Below are 19,549 nucleotides of genomic sequence, written 5' to 3'. Positions count from 1 at the left end.
GATAGTGCCGGCCCTGGTGGCAGGGGCCGGTGCCTTCTCCAGGCAGAGCCAGGGGAGAAATCCAGCTCTAGATATTGGTGTTGCACAGGCCCCAGCCCTGAATATTCCTGGAGCTGGGGCACCTAGAGCCCATATAACCTGCCGCCTATGGTCCCACTCTCTGCCCCACAGTCATTTACCTCTCTGCCAACTGCTCTGGGAACCCAAAACATACTACTACGGAGGCTTGGAGGCTCGTATGACCGCTCTTGGGGCTTCTCTTTGCTTCCCCATCAGAAAGTAATTTTTTTACAGGAAAGCAGAGAAATTGGAGGGAGATATAAATTCTGCACATGAGCAGAGGTGCAGAATTCCCCCAGGAGTATGTTGCAGGGGGTGCAACAGTTGGGGTTCGTTTGCCCGGTGTGCTTATCCCCAATGACCACACCGGAGTGGAGAAGCAAGTATCTTTATTTGAGTCAAATAAGGTGCAAGGAGATATAGAATCTCAGATCATGCACACATCACTATTCATTGCCATGTTTTATATACCTTACTTGTTTACAAAGATGTTCACAGGTGCTACAATTTATCATTTACAATTCATTAACTACCGGATCTTTTAATTAACTATATCCTTAACCCATACTACTAACCCCCCTTTGATCGATTACATCTTGTACCATAAACAAAAGAACACAAGAAAATGATAAATGATTACATGTACTCATGCTAACTTTAAAGGAACATATTGTTTAGCTCGAAAGGCAGTCGTAGGCCTGAGAATGTAAACTTCTGACCCCACGCCATATTGCCAGTTACTTGGAGCCCTGCACCCCCCAACAACCCCCCTTTGAGAATACTCAAAGGTTTTTCGTTGAGTTTTCTCATATTCATTACTTAGAATAAGGTCAAAGGGCAAGCCACCTGATATTGGCAGCGAGACTGCCCTAAGGGGGTACATTTCTGTTGGCTGATGGAGGGCAGAAAGACAACTTTTACAACAAGGCACTCCTAACTGCAGACCACAGCAGAAGAGCAAACCAATCACTATCACTACTAGCAGGGAGGTAAAAATGCTTTTAAGCCACCCAAACCAATTACCAAAACCCCAAGAACCCCACCAATTATTGTCACTATTTTGCGTTATGTTAGTGACAATGTCACGCAACTTAGCCAGTCTATTTTCAATGCTTTGGCTGTGATCAGAAAGGTTAAAGCAACAGAGACCCTTAAATTTCTCACAGCCATGATTATGCCTTAAGAGGAGGTAATATATTGCAGCTCGATTTTTGGAGTATCCCTTCTCAGACCCCTGTGAGTTCCGAGGCCAAATCAGAGATTAAAGTGGAAGTTAGATTAATGGATTTGGCGAGGGCATAGGCCACTTTAGCAAGCTGGAGCTCTGCATCTAAGGCCAGGCCTGGGACTCTGACCAATGAAGTAGCAAGGGCTATGGCCTGAGATTTAGACATCAAGTTTACCTTAGAATCACATGTTTTATCCAGAGGCTGGCCACGCCGAGCCCTCCGGGCTCGGATAGGTCCAGGTGTCTTTAAAACTAGAGCATGGCCAGGGACAACCCCCATGGTTAATTGTCCGAGAGAACAAGGGCCTCCCGAACTGTTAGCTGGGACATAGGTAAATGCGGTTAGTCTGCAGAGCAAAAACTACCCATGGGGAAGATATAAGTGTGCATAAAAATAAGAAGTTGGGGTTGGGGAAACAGAACAATTCATCTCATGGTTGGTCAAATTAGTATCAACCTTCCGTGCCCCTACAATAGCAAAACAGGAAATAACATTTGAGGACACGGCCATTAGCCTAATCTGAAGACAATGCTGGTTTGTATAGGGTTTAGGATTTGAGATAGAACCAAACTGAGACAGATGCCCAGCTGTCAATTTAATATTGAAACCAGCAAGTTTAGTATATTTGTGAATTTCTTGCAAGGGCATAGCTACTCCCACAAAACAAGTAGTAAATACAGACCCTAAAGTGTAACCGCTCCCTACACAAAAGTGAGAAGAATTAGAGGCTGTGGCAGCTAAAAGAGCCCACCAGTTATTTTCTGGGGAGCGGAAAGATAAAGGGGCCAATTGTCCAGAAACAGTAAACACCCATACAAGTATTAAAAACATGGCCAAATTAGAGTGATTTGAGTTTAAACAATAACTTGAGTCACAAATCTTCCGATGTTCTGGTCCCAGTAGGCTGGACCATCCACTGCTCGGGGTCTGGATTCTGCGGTGGAGGTACAGCTTTTAATCGGGAGTAGTGAATCCAGCTTTTGTGTCCCTCTACTTTAGCTGCTGTGTGGGACACCAGTAAAACAAGATAGGGTCCTTTCCACTTCTCCTGGAGAGGTTCGTCCTTCCAGGTACGAACAAGGATGAAGTCATCTGGCTGTAGGGAATGGACAGGTGCATCCAAAGGGAGTGGCTGAGAGTCCTTAATGTACCTGTAAAAAGAACATAAAACAGCAGACAGAGAACACATATACTGAGACAAATATCCACACCCAGCCTCCCATTCCCCTAGCAGGATCGGGGTACCATTCACAGGCCATGCCCTTCCAAACATAATCTCAAAGGGGCTTAAACAAGTTCTTCCCTTAGGAAGAGCTCGAATGTGGAGTAAAACCAAAGGTAGGGCATCAGGCCACTTTAAAGACGCTTCTTGACATATCTTGGCTAGATGCCTTTTGAGTGTCTGATTAGTACATTCTACCACTCCACTGGCCTGTGGCCTCCAAGGGGTGTGAAGTTTCCAGTTGAGCTGGAGGATATCCGAGACATTCTGGACAATTTTTGAGGTAAAGTGTGTTCCCTGGTCAGACTCCATCCATCGAGGCAGGCCAAATCTAGGAAAAATCTCTTTAACAAGGTTAAGAGCCACAGTCTTAGCGGTGTTATTTCGGCAAGGAAAAGCTTCAGGCCACCCACTGAAGCGATTCACCAGAACAAGGAGGTACCTATACCCCTGGGATCGAGGGAGTTCAGTGAAATTAATTTGCCACACTAGTCCGGGGCCCGGAGTGGGTTCTAGGGTAGCTGGTATAACTGGATTCCCTGGTCGAGGATTATTTTTCTGGCAAGTAAGGCACTCTGCTGATATCTGGGACGCTAGGGGCCGAAGTTCTGAGGTGATGAAATACTTTTGTGTAAGCTGGGTTAAAGCTTTCCTGCCTGCATGAGAGGTCTGGTGTAGCTTTTGTAATACTGGTCGCATTATACACCTTGGTAACAGGACCTTTCCCTCTGTGGAATGGAGCCATCCGTTTTTCTTCTGGAGCCCAAGAGATTCAGCCCATTTTAACTCCTCACTCGTATACTGTGGGGTAGGGAGGTCCCCTAGCGATGGAATCAAGGCATGAAACTGGACACTCTCGGCTAGTCCCGGTTTTAAAGTGGCAACTCGCTTGGCTTCTCTATCCGCCCTGGCATTGCCTCGGTTAACACTGTGGTCCTTTTTCTGGTGTGCCCTGCAGTGCATTACTGCGACCTCTAAGGGGAGTTGTACGGCCTCCAAAAGCTGAAGAATTTGTAACCCGTGCTTGACTGGGGAGCCTTGAGCCGTCAATAATCCCCTTTGTTTTCATAAACCTGCGTGGGCATGTAGTACACCAAAAGCATATTTAGAGTCCGTGAAGATATTAACCCTTTTTCCTTTTGACAATTTAAGCGCACGAGTTAAAGCCACTATTTCGGCTAGCTGGGCTGAAGTCCCGGGGGGGCAGGCTTTTTGCCTCCACAGTTTCTTGGAGAGACACCACGGCATAGCCCGCCCTTCTAAGTCCATTTACAACAGTGCTACTGCCATCCGTGTACCACTCATAGTCTGCGTTAGGAAGAGGTTGATCTTTTAAATCCTGACGGCTGGAATACTGGGCCTTTATAACTTTTAAACAGTCATGCTCTTGGCCCTCTGTTTCTGGCAGCAAGGTGGCTGGGTTAAGGGAGGGGCAAGCCTGCAGGGTAACTTCGGGGTTTTTTAAGAGCTTAGCTTGATACCGGGCTACCCGGGCTTGGGTGAGCCAGAGACCCCCCTTTGTGTCCAGTAAGGCTTGGACCATATGTGGAGTGTATACTTGAACAGCTTCCCCCAAAGTCAGTTTTTCTGCTTCCTCTAATACCAGAGCTGTAGCTGCAACTGCCCGTAGGCATGCCGGTCACCCCTTAGCAACCTGATCCAATTGTTTGGAGAAATAAGCCACTGGGCGTTTCCAAGAGCCCAATAACTGTGTAAGTAGTCCCAGGGCCACCACTTTTCTTTCATGTACATACAATTGAAAGGGCTTAGAAAGATCGGGCAGACCCAGGCCTGGGGCTTCCATCAATTTCCTTTTTATTAAGGTAAAGGCATTATTTGCCTCTGCTGTCCAGTAAAATGGTTCCTGATCGGTCCCTTTAACACATTCATACAGTGGCTTAGCTATCAGTCCAAAATCTGGAATCCATATGCGGCAAAATCCTGCCATTCCCAGGAATGCTCTGAGCTGCTTGCGATTCCGGGGAGTAGAAACTTGACAAATAGCTTCAAGCCTCCCCCTTGAAAGCTGACGCTCCCCCTGTCTGATCTGGAAACCTAGGTAACGTACTTCGGGGAGGGCAATTTGAGCTTTATTTCTTGACACGCGATACCCCCGCAGCCCGAGAAAGTTTAAAAGACTTACGGTTGCCTGGAGACATACTTCTAGTCCCACTGCTGCGATTAATAAATCATTAACGTACTGTAGGAGAAGGACTTTGTTCTCATTTTCCCATCCTTCCAAGTCCCGGGATAAAGCTTGACCGAAAAGAGTGGGGGAGTTCTTAAATCCTTGCGCCAGCACTGTCCAACACAATTGCCTTTTATTCCTGTTTGCATCTTCCCATTCGAAGGAGAAAATTTCCTGGGACCCTGTGTCCACCAGAATTGTGAAAAAGGCATCCTTTAAATCAAGAACTGAGAAACATGAATACTGTTCCACCACAGAGGCTAGCAGCGTATATGGGTTGGGCACGAGGGAGTATAGAGTTTTAACCCTCTCGTTGACTGCTCTTAAGTCCTGCACCAATCGATAACTGCCGTCCGGTTTCTGGACTGGTGAGATAGGGGTATTCCAAGCTGAGTGACACTCCTGTAATACCCCACACTGCAGGAATTTATCTATAAATTTCTGTAATTCCTCCCTGGCCTTCTTCTAAGTATTAAGACTTTGCTCATATCTTCATTCTGCTTCTGCCCATGCCTTAGCTAAAACTTGGTTTCGCTCCACTTCAGAGAGGAGTGTTCACAGAAGTACCTGGCAGTTATCCCAGTCAGGTTTATGACTAACCAGACAGCCTTCAAAAACTGAAATAAATCGGGAGAGGTTGGTAGAAAATTCCCCTGCCTGCGCTTTGAAAGCCGTTAGATCCACAGAATTAAAAGGAACATGAGAGTACACCTGAATAGTGGTTAACTCCTGAGTAGCCGTAGCATTGCGAGCGATTCGGGTTTCAGTAATTAAAGAGTACAAACCTGTGGCGGGCTCAATTGGCGGGGCTAAGGGGACTTTGTCACCATACAATGGGGGTGCTGTGGCCGAATGTGACCCCGCTCCTGCTATTACAGTAAATAATGAGTTTTAAACATTTTCACAACTCTTCCCTAAAAGCCTGTTGGAATCAAATTACACTGCTTCAAAATATCTGTTCTGTTCCATAATGACATAAATATTTGACCATACATAGGCTCATTCCATTTACCAGTTCGTTGACAAAATAAAAGAAGTTGGAGGATTGTATTATAATTAATTGAACCCTCCGGTGGCCACCGTTCCTGGTCCTCTAGCTGATATTGAGGCCAGTCTATTGTACAATACCTTTTTAGTTTACCCTTAGTTAGTGGATCCATTCCAAAGATTTTCCAATTACCGAGAATGCAACCAGAATGCATTCTAAAGGCGTGCACGCTGCCTTATCCTGTGACTGTCCCTGTCCCATTCCTTACCAGGAGACCCCGGGCGTCCCCAGGTCTTAGCAGGTGACAGATTAAACCCTTTAACTTTTATCCTACCTTATCCCCGAGACCGGTTCCTCACCGTCGCTCAGGACCAAAGCTTCTCCACCTTCTGGGGCATTGCACCGTTGTGCCTCCCGGGGTCGACCGTACCAGACTTCGCTGAGGCCCCCGGTGAAAGCACCGGTGCGCGCTGGGCATCAGTGACTGTCTCAGTCCGTCGGCCACCGGAGAGGGTCCAGGCAAGGCTAATTTTTCAGCCTCAGACCGTCCTGCCGCGGTCGCCAAAGCTGTTGCAGGGGGTGCAACAGTTGGGGTTCGTTTGCCCGGTGTGCTTATCCCCAATGACCACACCGGAGTGGAGAAGCAAGTATCTTTATTTGAGTCAAATAAGGTGCAAGGAGATATAGAATCTCAGATCATGCACACATCACTATTCATTGCCATGTTTTATATACCTTACTTGTTTACAAAGATGTTCACAGGTGCTACAATTTATCATTTACAATTCATTAACTACCGGATCTTTTAATTAACTATATCCTTAACCCATACTACTAACCCTCCCCCCTTTGATCAATTACATCTTGTACCATAAACAAAAGAACACAAGAAAATGATAAATGATTACATGTACTCATGCTAACTTTAAAGGAACATATTGTTTAGCTCGAAAGGCAGTCGTAGGCCTGAGAATGTAAACTTCTGACCCCACGCCATATTGCCAGTTACTTGGAGCCCTGCACCCCCCAACAAGTATGTCAGAGACAGAGTTGTCTGTCTGCTGTCGTTGTAAATGAGTTCGCTGCATCTATTTAAGCACAATAATGTAAGGCCAGGTATGCTTTGGAAACTTGCCAATATAACAATGTCAGTGTGGGTGTGATTTTTATGATTATTTGTATACCAGGAAAAGCCCTATTATAGATGCCATTATATGTATAAAACCATCTGAAAGCCCAAAAAGTCAACAGAGTTTCATAAGGGATGAACTGAGCCTGCAGTGTCCAACATCACACACTAATCCTATATCCTGCAGTTACCATGGTACATACATGCACCAGAAAAAGGGTAACTGGTATAGTTGAAACTAAGAAAAATATTTTTTTTAAATTGCACTACAAATTTACTAGAGTAAATACATAAAACAGAGTAACTGCAGCCTTTGCAAATCCATAACTAAATATACACATTACCTGATTCTCTATTGCTTTCCACCTTGTGTAATTATGGCTGTGAAAAGAGGGTATAAAATGCTACCAAATCAGAATGACACCAGAATAGTCACATTCCAAAGGAGTGAATGCCTGCACAAGGCAGGGCAAAAACTGATTTTTCAAGTTTTGGCCAAAAATGGATTTTTTCCCCAAAAGAGTTATGAGTGAAAGGAGGATTGAATATGACAATGCCTTTGCCAATTAACCAGTGTCTGCAATACAGCTGGGAATAAATCAGACTAAAATTTCAGCTCCAGCAGAAAATTCAGTTTATTTCGCAGTAATCCTTGAAGGAAAAACAACAGTAACTAAGCAGTACAAAAAAAAACAGATATTGCTTGGTCATGCAGACCAAAAAATGTATACATCATTAAAAAAATATAGAAAAGTAGTGCCCCACCGTTAATATTTTGCATGTTTTGTGATCTTCAGCTTTTAAAAATGATATTACTACCTTGTTCCTATTGCATAGCGGTTTTGGATTAAAATTTTTTTTACTGATGTTTACACTTAATAGTTGCAGAATGATCTGTATTTAATCAAGTAGGCCTCATATAGGAATAGCTCTTTTCCATGCTTTGGCAAGTTAAACAAGCCCTTTACATGTAGGGATGGTTAATGTAACCAATGTTCAACTGTTGGAAGTTATTTGTACTCCTGCTCAATGATTTCTTTGATCCACAAAAAAACCTGTGTGCTTATTTCCATCATAATATCATCTGGTCTTCGTCCTTTTACTGCCATGCCATGGTTTGCTTTTTCAACCCAATGAATTTTTGTAGGGGTCTTCATTTTGCTTGCCACACCTTCCAATATTTTCTATAAAAAAATCAAGAGGTAAAAAATTATTACATGCCAGAAATTATGTGGATCGTAGTCATCCTTTTGTCCATCCTAACATAACAAGCAGCAGTTGAAAATGCAAATAGAATTCTGAGTGCATTTAAATCAATTGATATACTGTTGGATTACAATGTCATAATCTGTTTAATCTCTTCAGAGTACTTTGCCCAATGTCACTCGAATGAAAATAAAGTCCAGAAAAACAAACAAAGAGAAAGACATATCTATCTGAAGTCTTCTCCCATAAGCCATTGAAAAGCCATCCATTCCTGCTGCTAATGGGTCAAGACACCAGCAACAAAATGGAGGAGCCTTCATAGACAAGTGAAGGCCAGTCTCATAGGTCACAGCAGATAATGGAATATCAGTAAAATAGTTTTAGAACTAGCTCCTACTCTGTAGGATTTTCCCCAATACAAAGGAAGGGACTTACTTCATAGACACAGACCAAAGGATTTTCACAGTAAGAGTGTATACTCCAAGCACTGCTATTCTGTTGTGACCACTCATTAAAACATGATGACATGCCAGAAGCACTTCCAAGGCCTGGACAGTTAAGTGCACAGAGTCCTAAATCCTAGCAGGATTTTGTAAGGATCCTGTAACATGCATCGCAAATCTGACTTACATATATCTACTTTGTGGGGAAAAGGAGAGAAGATAAACTCCACACCTTGCTGAACATTACATTTTGACTGTTGCTAGCACTTGGATACTTTTGTGGAGTTTGATTTGCAGAACCCTTTCTCCACAGGAAGAGAGCTCCACTGAGAGAGCAAATGTTGCAAGCAATATTTTTATTTGTCCTGAAAAACACACTAAATATATTGATAGTATAGCACAGTATACACATTGTGCAATCTGAAATGGCAGGGGAGCTAAGATTTCTTTAGAACAATCAGGTATATTCTCTCCAAGGCCTTTTTTTAAGTAATACTTGCCATATGGTGCTATCTGGTCCATTCAAAAGGCAAACAAAATTCTGTACAGAGGTATTTTTGGGCCCCAAGGATAAGCTGTCTGTAGTAGGGATGACCTGTCAATATCCAGGGAAGGTGTGATATCCATCAGAAAAGCATCCCAACTTTCTCTTTAATTTGGTGGTAGAGTTCCCTGCCTGGAGCTTCTTGCAGCACATCAGAAGACTGTCAATTACCACCATCATCTTTGGATACTAATGCTAAGCAAATTTGAACAGTTTCCTGTTTCCTCCCCTTTGTAACTCAACTCACTTTTTCACACATCTCATCTTCTGATCCTGAGACAAACAGCACAGGACACTTAATAAAAAATAAATCTTCATCCCGGAGTTTGGACTGAAGCTTTGGTCGATGCAGTGGATAAGATAAAAATATCAGACCATGAATGAAATCCTCATTGTCATCTTGGCTAATCTGACGTGTCACAGAGACAGCGGCTCGTGAACCCATTGAACGACCTATCTCCCGTTTAAACAAAGAATAAAAATTATGTTTACTATCACATCATTTATATTCATATGAGAAGCATCATTCCTAAAAGTTATCCAATTTAATGTACGTTGTAATACTAATATGGCAAATACTCTACAAAATGACTGTGAAAGAGCAGCTGAGACTTTCATTCACCAGGACAATGGAGATCACCACCCAGAATTTTGGTGCTGTCAGATAATTGAACTGGGGGCACTTACTGATTTTACATCCATTATAAAGAAAGCAAGAGAGGATCAGAAGATGGAATACTTATTTTGGGGAGCGGGGAAGAAAACAGGGTAGAATGACAAGAAGTGGGCAGTAACTCATATTTAAGTAGGATGTGTGAAGAACACAGAAAAACTAGAATTCAGGACCCTTGAAATACTATAGAACAAGGTTTACTATATTCTTGTACCATAAGGACATTGTATTGATTCTTTCCATGCTGCCTTAATTGGTAAGTAGTAAAAATAAAGTTCCTGTGACCCACACTTCAAATCAGGCCAAGACACATACAGTGAATTTATTTCAAGTATCTACTCTACTACTTTAAACTCCAGTGTAAACATATGGATACAAACGGAGAAGATGAAACATACATGAGGTCATTCTACAAGTGACAATGTATCTCCCCCAAAAGAAGCCACATTAGCTGGTGGATCAAGTTTTTTAATTGAGGTTCTGGAGATGGCTGGATTAAAGTGTTTGTGAGTCTGTTGGAGTCAGAGGGGGGGTGGTTTTTGCCTTTAGCTTAATGGGAGGAGAATTGGAGATCCTGGAATCAAGGAAATCCTACTAACCCCCAGGCAGGCGCCGTTACCTACAAGATGACCTAGATAAATGGTCTGAGTACTGAATAACAGCAAGAAGAGCTAAGATACCAGTGGCACAAGTACTTTCACTATTCATGCATATATATTTAAGTGTATTTTTCTTAAGTTACTCAATATTAAAAAAATTGTGTATTTGATATCCAATTTGTTTTTAGGTTTCCTTTATACAAGGAAGCACATTTAGAACAGGTATAAGCAAGTACTATTCCACTGACCTACACTATGTATGAATTCCTTTTCCTTTGATAACACGTGAGTGTGTATATCTATCTATCTATATCTGTAAATTCATCTTTTCTATTGTTCTGCTACTACATGCAGACACAGAATATGTACAGATGGGGTGAATACTTAAATGACATTCAGTTTACCATGCAGTGGATGTTTTATTAAATATAACTTGAGTTATGCATACTGTCAAAGTTACAAATCACGAGAGACAGGTTGTCATAGCCCTTTCCCTGCAAGTCCAGGATCTACTATGGGTTTCACGTGGCTAAATAAAATGTACACAAACATTAAACAGTATAAAGTGACAAAGGGTAACTTTTAGACAAGAACTGGATCTTATTACTCTATTATAGATTTTCTACACTACAGACCTTTGTATGGAAACAGTTTTAAAAAAGAAAAATATAGTTTCTTTCATATATAGTTTGGAGTTAGACAGCTGAAGAGAAAAAGTACTGGAAAAAGTACGATTATTGCTGAAGAATAGATTGTAAAAGTAATATTGTTAAGTAGTACTGTTCAGTATATTACATGTTATTTAACTACCTGACACGCAATACTAGTAAACGACACTATCAATGAAGTACTTAATTGGAAGTATATGGAAATCATAACTGATCATCTGATTTCAGTCCCCCTAAATACTCTCCCTCAGTTATATCTGTCAAATTATGGGCCAAACAATAGATTAAGACATAACTGTGCTGAGTCCTTGGGAGCTATGGGCTTCATGGCCTCCTGCATCAATCCTGAGGACTCCCAATTTTTCCCAACCCTCAGGAATGGGATAATTATACAATGTACTCTTAAAACCACCAAAAGGGCTAGGATTGTAAACAAAGACATCCACCCCTCCCCTTACCTCCAAGAAAGACACCAGAAAGTTTATATTCACCAGAGGACTTTAAATATTCCTAAGGAAATGAAAGAGCATTTTTTATTTGTTTAAAAGACAGCATTTTAAGATACATGATAAAAATTGTTGTAGCTGAAAAATCTGAAATTGGATAATTCCCCCAATAAAACAGTCAATTTATTTATATGTGAGTTTCTTCTCCTTGCTTTCTCACACCCCAAACCAAGTACATCTGCAATACTTTTAAAGCAAGAACAATTTAACAGGCTCAATACTCACAAACTACCCTACAATAATACATCTAAGGTAGTGATGGAACTTTTCAATTTCAAGCTTACCAAAAGATTATGAATTATAAATAAGTTATTAAAAAAAAAAACAAAACGAGAAATATCCTGCCCGCGTTCTCTAAATAAACTTTCAATATAATATTTCTGATTTCCTAACCAACAATCTGGTTAGAAAAACAATATTATTGTGTACTTTTAAAGAAGCTTCAACACAAAGTTCCTCAGAAGGCCTGCATTAATATTAGCAAGATCTAATTTCAGTAAAATACAGCGTTAACACACAACATATAGAAACAATTGATATCAAAATGTGAAGGGAACCTCAGAGGGCTGGACTGTGCTCTAGTCTTACTCAGCAAGGTAAGTGAGTATGACTCCCTGACTCACTTGCTAGGCCTACCTGAATCTTGGGTGCGGGTCTGACACAGAGTGCAGCGCTTGCTCTCCAGATACAAGGTATGAACAAAGTCTTGGGTCTACCTCCTACCTAGGGTTGCCAACTTTACAATTGTACAAAAGCAGACATCATTGCCCTGCCCAGTCCCCAAGGCCCTGTTCCTGACTCGCTCCTTCTCCGAGGCCCCGCACTCACTCACTCCACCCCCCCCCCCGGTTGCTGGCTCTCCCCCACCCTCACTCACTTTCACTGGGCAGGGGTTGCGGTGCAGGAGGGGGTTCAGGGGTGGGCTCCAGCCTGGCAGCGCTTACCTGAGGTTGCTCCCGGAAGCAGCTGGCATATCCGGCTCCTAGGTGGAGACCAGGGGACTCTATGTGCTTCACCCAGATGCAGGAACTGTCCCCGCAGCTGTCATTGGCCGCGGTTCTCAGACAATGGGAGCTGGGGAGCCGGTGCTCAGGGCGGGAGTAGCATGCCACCCCTACGCCTAGGAGCCGGATATGCCAGCCACTTTCGGAAGCTATGCAGAATCCACGCAGGTAGGGAGCTTGCCTTAGCCCTGCTGTGGGTGGCCACCCAGATTTTTAATGGCCCAGTGAGCAATGCTGACCAGATCTGCTCAGGTCCCTTTTCGACCAGGCATTCCAACTCCTACCCTCTAGCTAGCACAGCTGGCCTGGGCAAGAGGAAGGCAGGAATAAGCTGCTCTTTTCAAGGGCTGTACTCACTCCCACCTGCCCCAGGGCTGAAAAAGAACTGAGGGTCTTCCTAACAGCTCAATCTAGTCTTTATAGTAGAAGGATGTCAAACACAACAAAAACGACTTACACAAACAGGAGGAAACTAAAAGAGTTTGGCTTGTTTAGCCTAGCAAAACAAAGTTAAGAGGGAATATTATTGCCCTCTATAAATATATTGGTTGGAGGGATTATAAACACCATGGAGGGTAGAAAACTATTTAAGTTAAACAAAAATGTTGGCACAAGAGCAAATGGGTATAAACTGTCTGTAAATATAGGATGGAAATTAGATTTCTAACCATCAAAGGAGTAAGGTTTGTGAACAGCCTTGCAATAGAAGTTGTGTGGGGAAACAAATTAGTTAGTTTTTAAGACAGACCTGCGTACGCTTATGAGCGAGATTTGTGACGTTTGCTTGTGGTGACAGCGGGCTCCCGCGGGAGTCAAAGAGGAAATTCTCCTGCCCCATCTCCATCCATGGGTACTCTGTTTGGCTTTTTTTTCCTCCACAGCTGAAGATAAGACACTGGACATGGAGTGCCGGGATGCTCTGAGGTGGTACAAACTATTCTCTCTCAGGTTCCTGGCTGGTGGGTCTACCTCACATGCTCAGGGTTTAACTGATCACCATTTTTGGTAATGGGAAGGAATTTTCTCCCAGGTCAGACTGGGGACCTTGGGGTTACTCACCTTCCTCTGCATCATGGAACGGGGTCACTTGCTAGGATCACCTGGGTTTATCTAATCAAATAAATTCTCTGCACTGGTGGTACCCTAGTCCCTCCGGTTCTTAGCCTGTGGCACTGTCAAACCTTAGTCCCAGATTTGGACCTTAGCATCCAAAATACGGGGGTTAGCATGAAAACCTCCAAGCTTAGTTACCAGCTTGGACCTGGTACTTGCTGCCACTACCCAAAAAATTAGAGTGTTTTGGGGCACTCTGGTCCCCCCGAAACCCTTCCCTGGGGACCCCAAGACCCAAACCCTTGAGTCTCACAACAACAGAAAATAAATCTTTTCCCTTCCCCCCTCCAGGTGCTCCTGGAGAGAGACACAGACACAAGCTCTGTGAATCTAAACAGAGGGAGTCCACCCTCTGTAATTCCAATCCTGGAAACAAAAGCACTTTCCTCTTCACCCAGAGGGAATGCAAAATCAGACTAGTAAATCTAACACACACAGATCTCCCTCTGACTTCTTCCTCCTACCAATTCCCTGGTGAGTACAGACTCAATTTCCCTGAAGTTTCCCAGTAAAGAAAACTCCAACAGGTCTCAAAAAGAAAGCTTTATATAAAAAAAGAAAGAAAAATGCATACAAATGGTCTCTCTGTATTAAGGTGACAAATACAGGGTCAATTGCTTAAAAGAATAAACAGCCTGATTCAAAAAGAATACAATTCAAAGCACTCCAGCAACTATAGACATGTAAATACATGATCTCTGTACTTACAACTTGGAAACAGAAGATTAGAGCGCAGGAAATAGAAATCACTCCTCATAGCTGAGAGAAAAGCAGGCAGACAGACAAAGACTCAGCCACAAACTTCCCTCCACCCAGAGTTGAAAAAAAAATCCTGTTTCCTTATTGGTCCTCTGGTCAGGTGCTTCAGGTGAAAGAGACATTAACCCTTAGCTATCTGTTTATGACAGGCACACAATAGTTTAGTCTTCTGAAGACTGTAATATTGGGCTCTAATTCTGGCTGCTGGGCTTAGTGCCAAGCCGGCTGCAAGGTCTGTGATACAGGTCAGTCTAGATGAGCTGGTGATCCCTCCTGACCGTAAACTCTATGACAAAAGCATTTTAATTAGGGTGACCAGACATCCCAATAAAATCGGGACTGTCCCAATATTTAGCACTTTTTTTTTTTTTCCTTTTTTGCTCCGCCGGCAGACAAACCCCATGTGTCCCGCTATTTTCTCCCTCTCATCTGGTCACCCTAATTTTAATGCTTAGTAGTGACAGAAAATGACATATGCAAAAAGCATGATGGCTTAAGTGGATTTTAATAAAAAATAATAAATTAATTTAACAAGTAGCCTGGAGTGCTGCTGTGACTCTAAACTTTCCAGAATTTAAAATACAAGCTGGTCTTTTCTTACCACAACTGTTTTATATGCTTTAGTCCTATAAGCAATGTTAAGGCCTTTACAGGTAAATCTCAAGCACAGAAGTCCACGGGATGCAAGATAGTCTACCAAAGAAACTAAATGAGAGAAATTCATATCTCCTCCAGCTCCATGAGTAAGAATCACTCCGTGTGTTAATATCTTGTCTGGGACAGAAAAAATAGCATCTAGGTATTTATTTCCAAAAGGTATCTTCACTTTAACCTAGAAATAAAAATTTTAAAAAGTAAGAAAAAAAGAAATATTTCCAGTTTGTACATTCAGGATATCATGCCATAAATAATTTGCAGTTATCACACTGTTCTGTGCTCTGATGCAAAAGGAATGAAGGATGGCCTTGTTATTAAGGCAATGTACTAGCAGTCAAGAGATCTAGTTTCTTCTATTCTTGTTTCAGTCAAAGACTTCCTGAGTGACCTGGACAAATCATTAATCATTCTGGAGAAACTGAGACAGCTGTAAAATGAAGATAATGATGCTTCCTTAACTTACAGGGGAGTTGTGAGGCACACAGAAACACTGTCAATTTGAAAGATTTTATATAGACCAAGAGAGAGAAATATATTGTCAGGTACCATAACAGCCTACTCCCTCAATTTAAAAAAAAAAAAAAAAAAATTTCCTATTTCCAGAATATTTCTCTCACCCATGTGTGGAGCCACTTGCAGAATCCATGCAGGTGAAACAGTAAAAAAATAACCATACAAAGAATGCTTTCAAATGAACAAAGTCACCTGAAGAAAAAAAAATGAACCTGGCTTCTTTCAGTATGTTAATTTTAGGCATGACATGTAACCACAATAGGTAAAAATATTTTAAATTGACAGTGTCCTTTTAATTTTAATGCTTGAGGGGCTCAGATATTATGGTGATGAGTGCCATAAAATATTTATATGAAATAAAATATTTAATTCAATTTCAAATAAACACAAAGAAGGCACCTATCATATATTCTAGGTGCCTCTGGCAGCTATTTAAAACAATGAAACATGAAAGAGGACAATAAACAACATAGCAATAAGTGATTATACATTACAGAAAAGGGGAAAGGAGGAAAAATGCACCACTCTTCCCTACATACGGTCCCTTCAAATAACATCTCCTTTTCCCAAAGCTATTTTGGACAGGGAGAGCAATTTGGGTCTAATGAATTCCAAAACTGAGGAAATATGCCCTGCCAGTAGCTCCCTTTTTGCACAGCTGCCAAGTTTAATTCGGCTTACTTTGACATTTTACGCAAATTATTTAACAAGCTAATGTGTACATCATATGCAAATTATTTGCATAAACCATAATCTTGAGTTTATGTTCAATACTTCCCTTAGTAGCGCTGGAAGCGAGGCATGGAGCTGAACAAAACTTGGCAGTTCCACTTGGTGAGGAGGCTCACTTGAGGGTGGCTGGTGGATAGCTGGGTACTAGTGGGGTAATCCAAATAGGAAGTTAGGTGGGTGGTTGTTGGGGCTGCTGGAAAATGAAAGGATACTGGGGGGTTGGGGACTGCTGAGGGTATTGACACTCTTGGGGAGGCAAGGGATACTGTGGCTGGGTGGGAGCCTAGCCTGGGTGGAGACCTGGGACCAGTATTAGGCTCTCTTGTGCTGCTGCTGCACCTTCTCCTCCAGCTTCTCATTCCTGGTCTTGGTCAAATAGAAGGAACAACAAGAAAGAAGGCAACTAACTGCCTTGTCTACAGGCACCGCAGATACCTCTAGTGAGTGACCAAAATACAGAACTGCAGGTGAATGCCTGTAGCCTTCCCACAGCTCATCTAGGCAAGTGACATTTCAGGTAAGATATGTGAATGCACTACATGGCTGTCAAAAGCATGACTGCAACACAAAATGCATGTTGGTAGCCCTGTCTTTTATATATAGCAAGGGAGCTCCACATCCAGAACTTCCAGTTCTCAATTACAGCAGTATTGCACAAGGTGAGAGATGACTCTCGAGGCATAAAAAGTGCAAGCCATTTAGGGCTGTGTAGGTCAATTCCAAAAGAAGGCAGTGCAGACTACAAAGCACTGGTAGCAGTTCACTCTGAAATACACAAGTAACTGTTGTAAATTGTACCCGCTGCATTTTCCCAATGGAGTTAAGATACAGCCCCAAATAAAGCATAGTGCACTCATCTGTTAGGTATGTATATGGAGCCACTACTATAGCATCTAGCACCTCTCAATCTTTTTAATGTACTTACAAAACCCCTGTGATACAGGGAAGTACAATTTTTCCTACAAAGAGACTAAATAATTTCCCCAAGGTCACGCACCAAGTCTGTGGCAGAACAAGGACTTGAATACAGGGGTCCTAAATCCTAGGCTAGTGACAAGTGGACTGAATACTGGACCATCATTCCTCTCTCAGTGATGACAAAACATGAATAATAGTGAAGTCTGCACTAAAGAGAAAAATATGCAACCTCTTCTGCAAATTAAAATAGAAAGGAAAAAAGGTGAAAGCTAGTTGTCCATTTTAACAGAGCATCGGCAGAACACTGTTTGGTGGTTCAAATACAAAAGGGGAGTATTTATTTATTCAATGAATCTCTCGTTCAAAAATCTGTCATTAGATTTTCCACCCCTCCATGGATAGTTTATTTTGATTTTTTTTAAGTTTGTTTATAAAACCTGAACTTTGAGCTAAATTTCATCTGACAGTTTCCTTTTAGCCTCTTTAAAGATAACAAGAAGTGGAAGGTAACAACCACCACCAAACCCCATCTGCATTTGAAAGTTTAGCTGACACTGTACAGATTAGATTTATCCCGTCTAATAGTTTACTTCAACTTCGTCAAATAGCCAAACGAAATAAGGGTTATTCCAGCAAAAGTAAAACATGCTAAGAGACTCTGCTGCTTGTATAGGCTGTAAAACCCCCTGCGTCCAGGAAATGAAGTTGCAGAGAGGAATGAACGAACCTCAGCAAAACCAGCCATGTTGCTCTGACGGGCAGGGCCGTTTGCCTTTCAGAAAACACCAGGGCAAATCTCTGTAATAAAAAGGGCTTTTTTATATTTCGTCCCAGCGCTGCTCGAGCACCCCGCGGGGGCAGGTCCCAGGCACAGGCTGCCAGCGGCGAAGCGCGGCTCTGCCACAGCGACTGGCGGGAGGCGGGTGGTTACTATCCAGCCCTCCCCCCAGATACCCGGGGCGCGGCGCTGGCTCGGCTCAGGCTCAGGCTCAGCGCGCCCCGCCCCCACTTATACAGCGGCACCATCGCCCCACGCTGCAGCGCCGGGCCGGGCCGGTTACCGCCGAACCGGCTCCTTCTCCCCCGCGGAACGGGCCGAGCCCCGACCCCGCAGCAGCCCGCCCTCGCCAACCGATCGCCGAACGGAGCATGCGCGAGCGCAGGGCATGCTGGGAATTGTAGTTCGCGCTCGACTGAAACTAACCGCTCCCGGGTCACCGCGCGAGCAGCCCCCTCCCCCCATTTTATCCTCCGTTGGAAGGCGGCTTCGCCCCCCGAACTACGCTGTGCGCTAGCGCTAGGGCTGCCAGGAACCGCCCATCGAAAAGGAGCCTGGTGGTTCCAATCAGCACTGCTGACCGGGTTGCTAAAGGTGCAATTAGTGGGGCTGGCAGGCTCCCTGCCTGCCTGCCACGGCCCCGTGTAGCTCACACCTCTCCCCCTCCAGCTCTTATGCATAGGAGCAGCATGGAGCACCCACACTTTGTCCCCGCCCCAAGTGCTGCCCCTGCAGCTCCCATTGGCTGGGAACTGTGGCCAATGGGAGCTGTGGGGGCGGCACCCATGGATGGGGCAGTGTGCAGAGCCTCCTGGCTGTGCCTCTGGGTAGGAGCTGGAGCTGGAATATGCTGCTATTTCTGGGAGGTGATTGAGGTAGGTGCTGCCTGGAGCCTGTACCCCTGTCCTTCCTCATGCCCCTACCCCAGCCCTGATCCCCCTTTCCCCCTCTCAACTCCTTGGCAGCTGACCCTGTCATGTTAGTGAAACCCTGCAGAATGCTAGAGACAAAATGCCGGGAGATTTCCATATCTGTTTTTCCTTGTGTTATATTAGGCGCTATTTACTGCAGTGCTCCCTCCAAGAGCTTTACAACAGGGCTGATCAGAGATTACTCTCACATTGTTATTATTAGTACTGATTATTTACAAATCATCCAAAAATGTGCTAGGTGCTAGACACAATAAGACAGGTTGCTACCCTGAAGAGCTTACAATCTAAATACTCAACATACACAGCAGAACAAAAGAAAGGGAGAAAGAAGAAACATAAATTTAAAAAGAAATGTATGGTTTTCATTATCTGCTCTTTTATCCCTGATTGCTTACCTAATTACTCCGTAACCTATGTCAGTATGCTCTGGTATTTAAAAAAACAACAACAGTATTCACTAATTTTTTTTAATCCCCTGCCTGGTCCATCCCATATATTCCTCCAGCTCTTGCTTGTTCCATCTCTTGTGCAAATGCTTACCAGTTGTTAAACGTTTTCCTGTTTCCTAACTCTCTACCTTATGCTTCACCAGGGGCAGCTCCAGGCCCCAGCACGCCAAGTGCGTGCTTGGGGCGGCAAGCCACGGGGGGTGCCATGCCGGCGCCGCAAGGGCGGCAGGAAGGCTGCC

General features: G+C 43.4%; 2 protein-coding genes across 10 annotated transcripts; both read right to left on the bottom strand.

The window, feature by feature from the left end:
- Positions 1 to 1,222: 1,222 nt before the first annotated feature.
- On the bottom strand, positions 1,223 to 4,940 carry LOC115654230. Of its 5 annotated transcripts, XM_030568187.1 has the most exons (3): positions 3,218 to 3,627; positions 2,710 to 2,842; positions 1,223 to 2,440 (listed from the first exon to the last, which is right to left on the bottom strand). In XM_030568187.1, the coding sequence occupies exons 1-3, from the start codon at positions 3,472 to 3,474 to the stop codon at positions 2,432 to 2,434; spliced, it is 399 nt and encodes a 132-aa protein (XP_030424047.1). In that variant the 5' UTR covers positions 3,475 to 3,627; the 3' UTR covers positions 1,223 to 2,431. The 5 variants fall into 5 exon arrangements, 4 of the variants coding, with proteins under 4 accessions (XP_030424047.1, XP_030424029.1, XP_030424018.1 ...); XR_004001140.1 differs by lacking the exons at positions 2,710 to 2,842; positions 3,218 to 3,627 and adding an exon at positions 4,655 to 4,940; XM_030568169.1 differs by lacking the exon at positions 3,218 to 3,627 and adding an exon at positions 4,266 to 4,645 and having other exon boundaries at positions 1,223 to 2,842.
- A 2,493-nt stretch (positions 4,941 to 7,433) lies between these two features.
- Positions 7,434 to 18,333, bottom strand: TEX30 (testis expressed 30). 5 transcript variants are annotated; one of them, XM_030568212.1, is made up of 6 exons: positions 18,213 to 18,333; positions 17,879 to 17,949; positions 14,933 to 15,163; positions 11,408 to 11,459; positions 9,257 to 9,462; positions 7,434 to 8,000 (listed from the first exon to the last, which is right to left on the bottom strand). In XM_030568212.1, the coding sequence occupies exons 2-6, from the start codon at positions 17,894 to 17,896 to the stop codon at positions 7,827 to 7,829; spliced, it is 681 nt and encodes a 226-aa protein (XP_030424072.1). In that variant the 5' UTR covers positions 17,897 to 17,949; positions 18,213 to 18,333; the 3' UTR covers positions 7,434 to 7,826. The 5 variants fall into 5 exon arrangements, with proteins under 5 accessions (XP_030424072.1, XP_030424082.1, XP_030424065.1 ...); XM_030568222.1 differs by having other exon boundaries at positions 18,221 to 18,267; XM_030568205.1 differs by lacking the exon at positions 18,213 to 18,333 and having other exon boundaries at positions 17,879 to 18,185.
- Positions 18,334 to 19,549: the final 1,216 nt, after the last annotated feature.

The sequence above is a fragment of the Gopherus evgoodei genome, chromosome 1, assembly GCF_007399415.2.
Source record: "Gopherus evgoodei ecotype Sinaloan lineage chromosome 1, rGopEvg1_v1.p, whole genome shotgun sequence".
NCBI classification, from domain to species: domain Eukaryota; kingdom Metazoa; phylum Chordata; order Testudines; family Testudinidae; genus Gopherus; species Gopherus evgoodei.
This window is presented reverse-complemented; position numbering and strand designations above follow the sequence as displayed.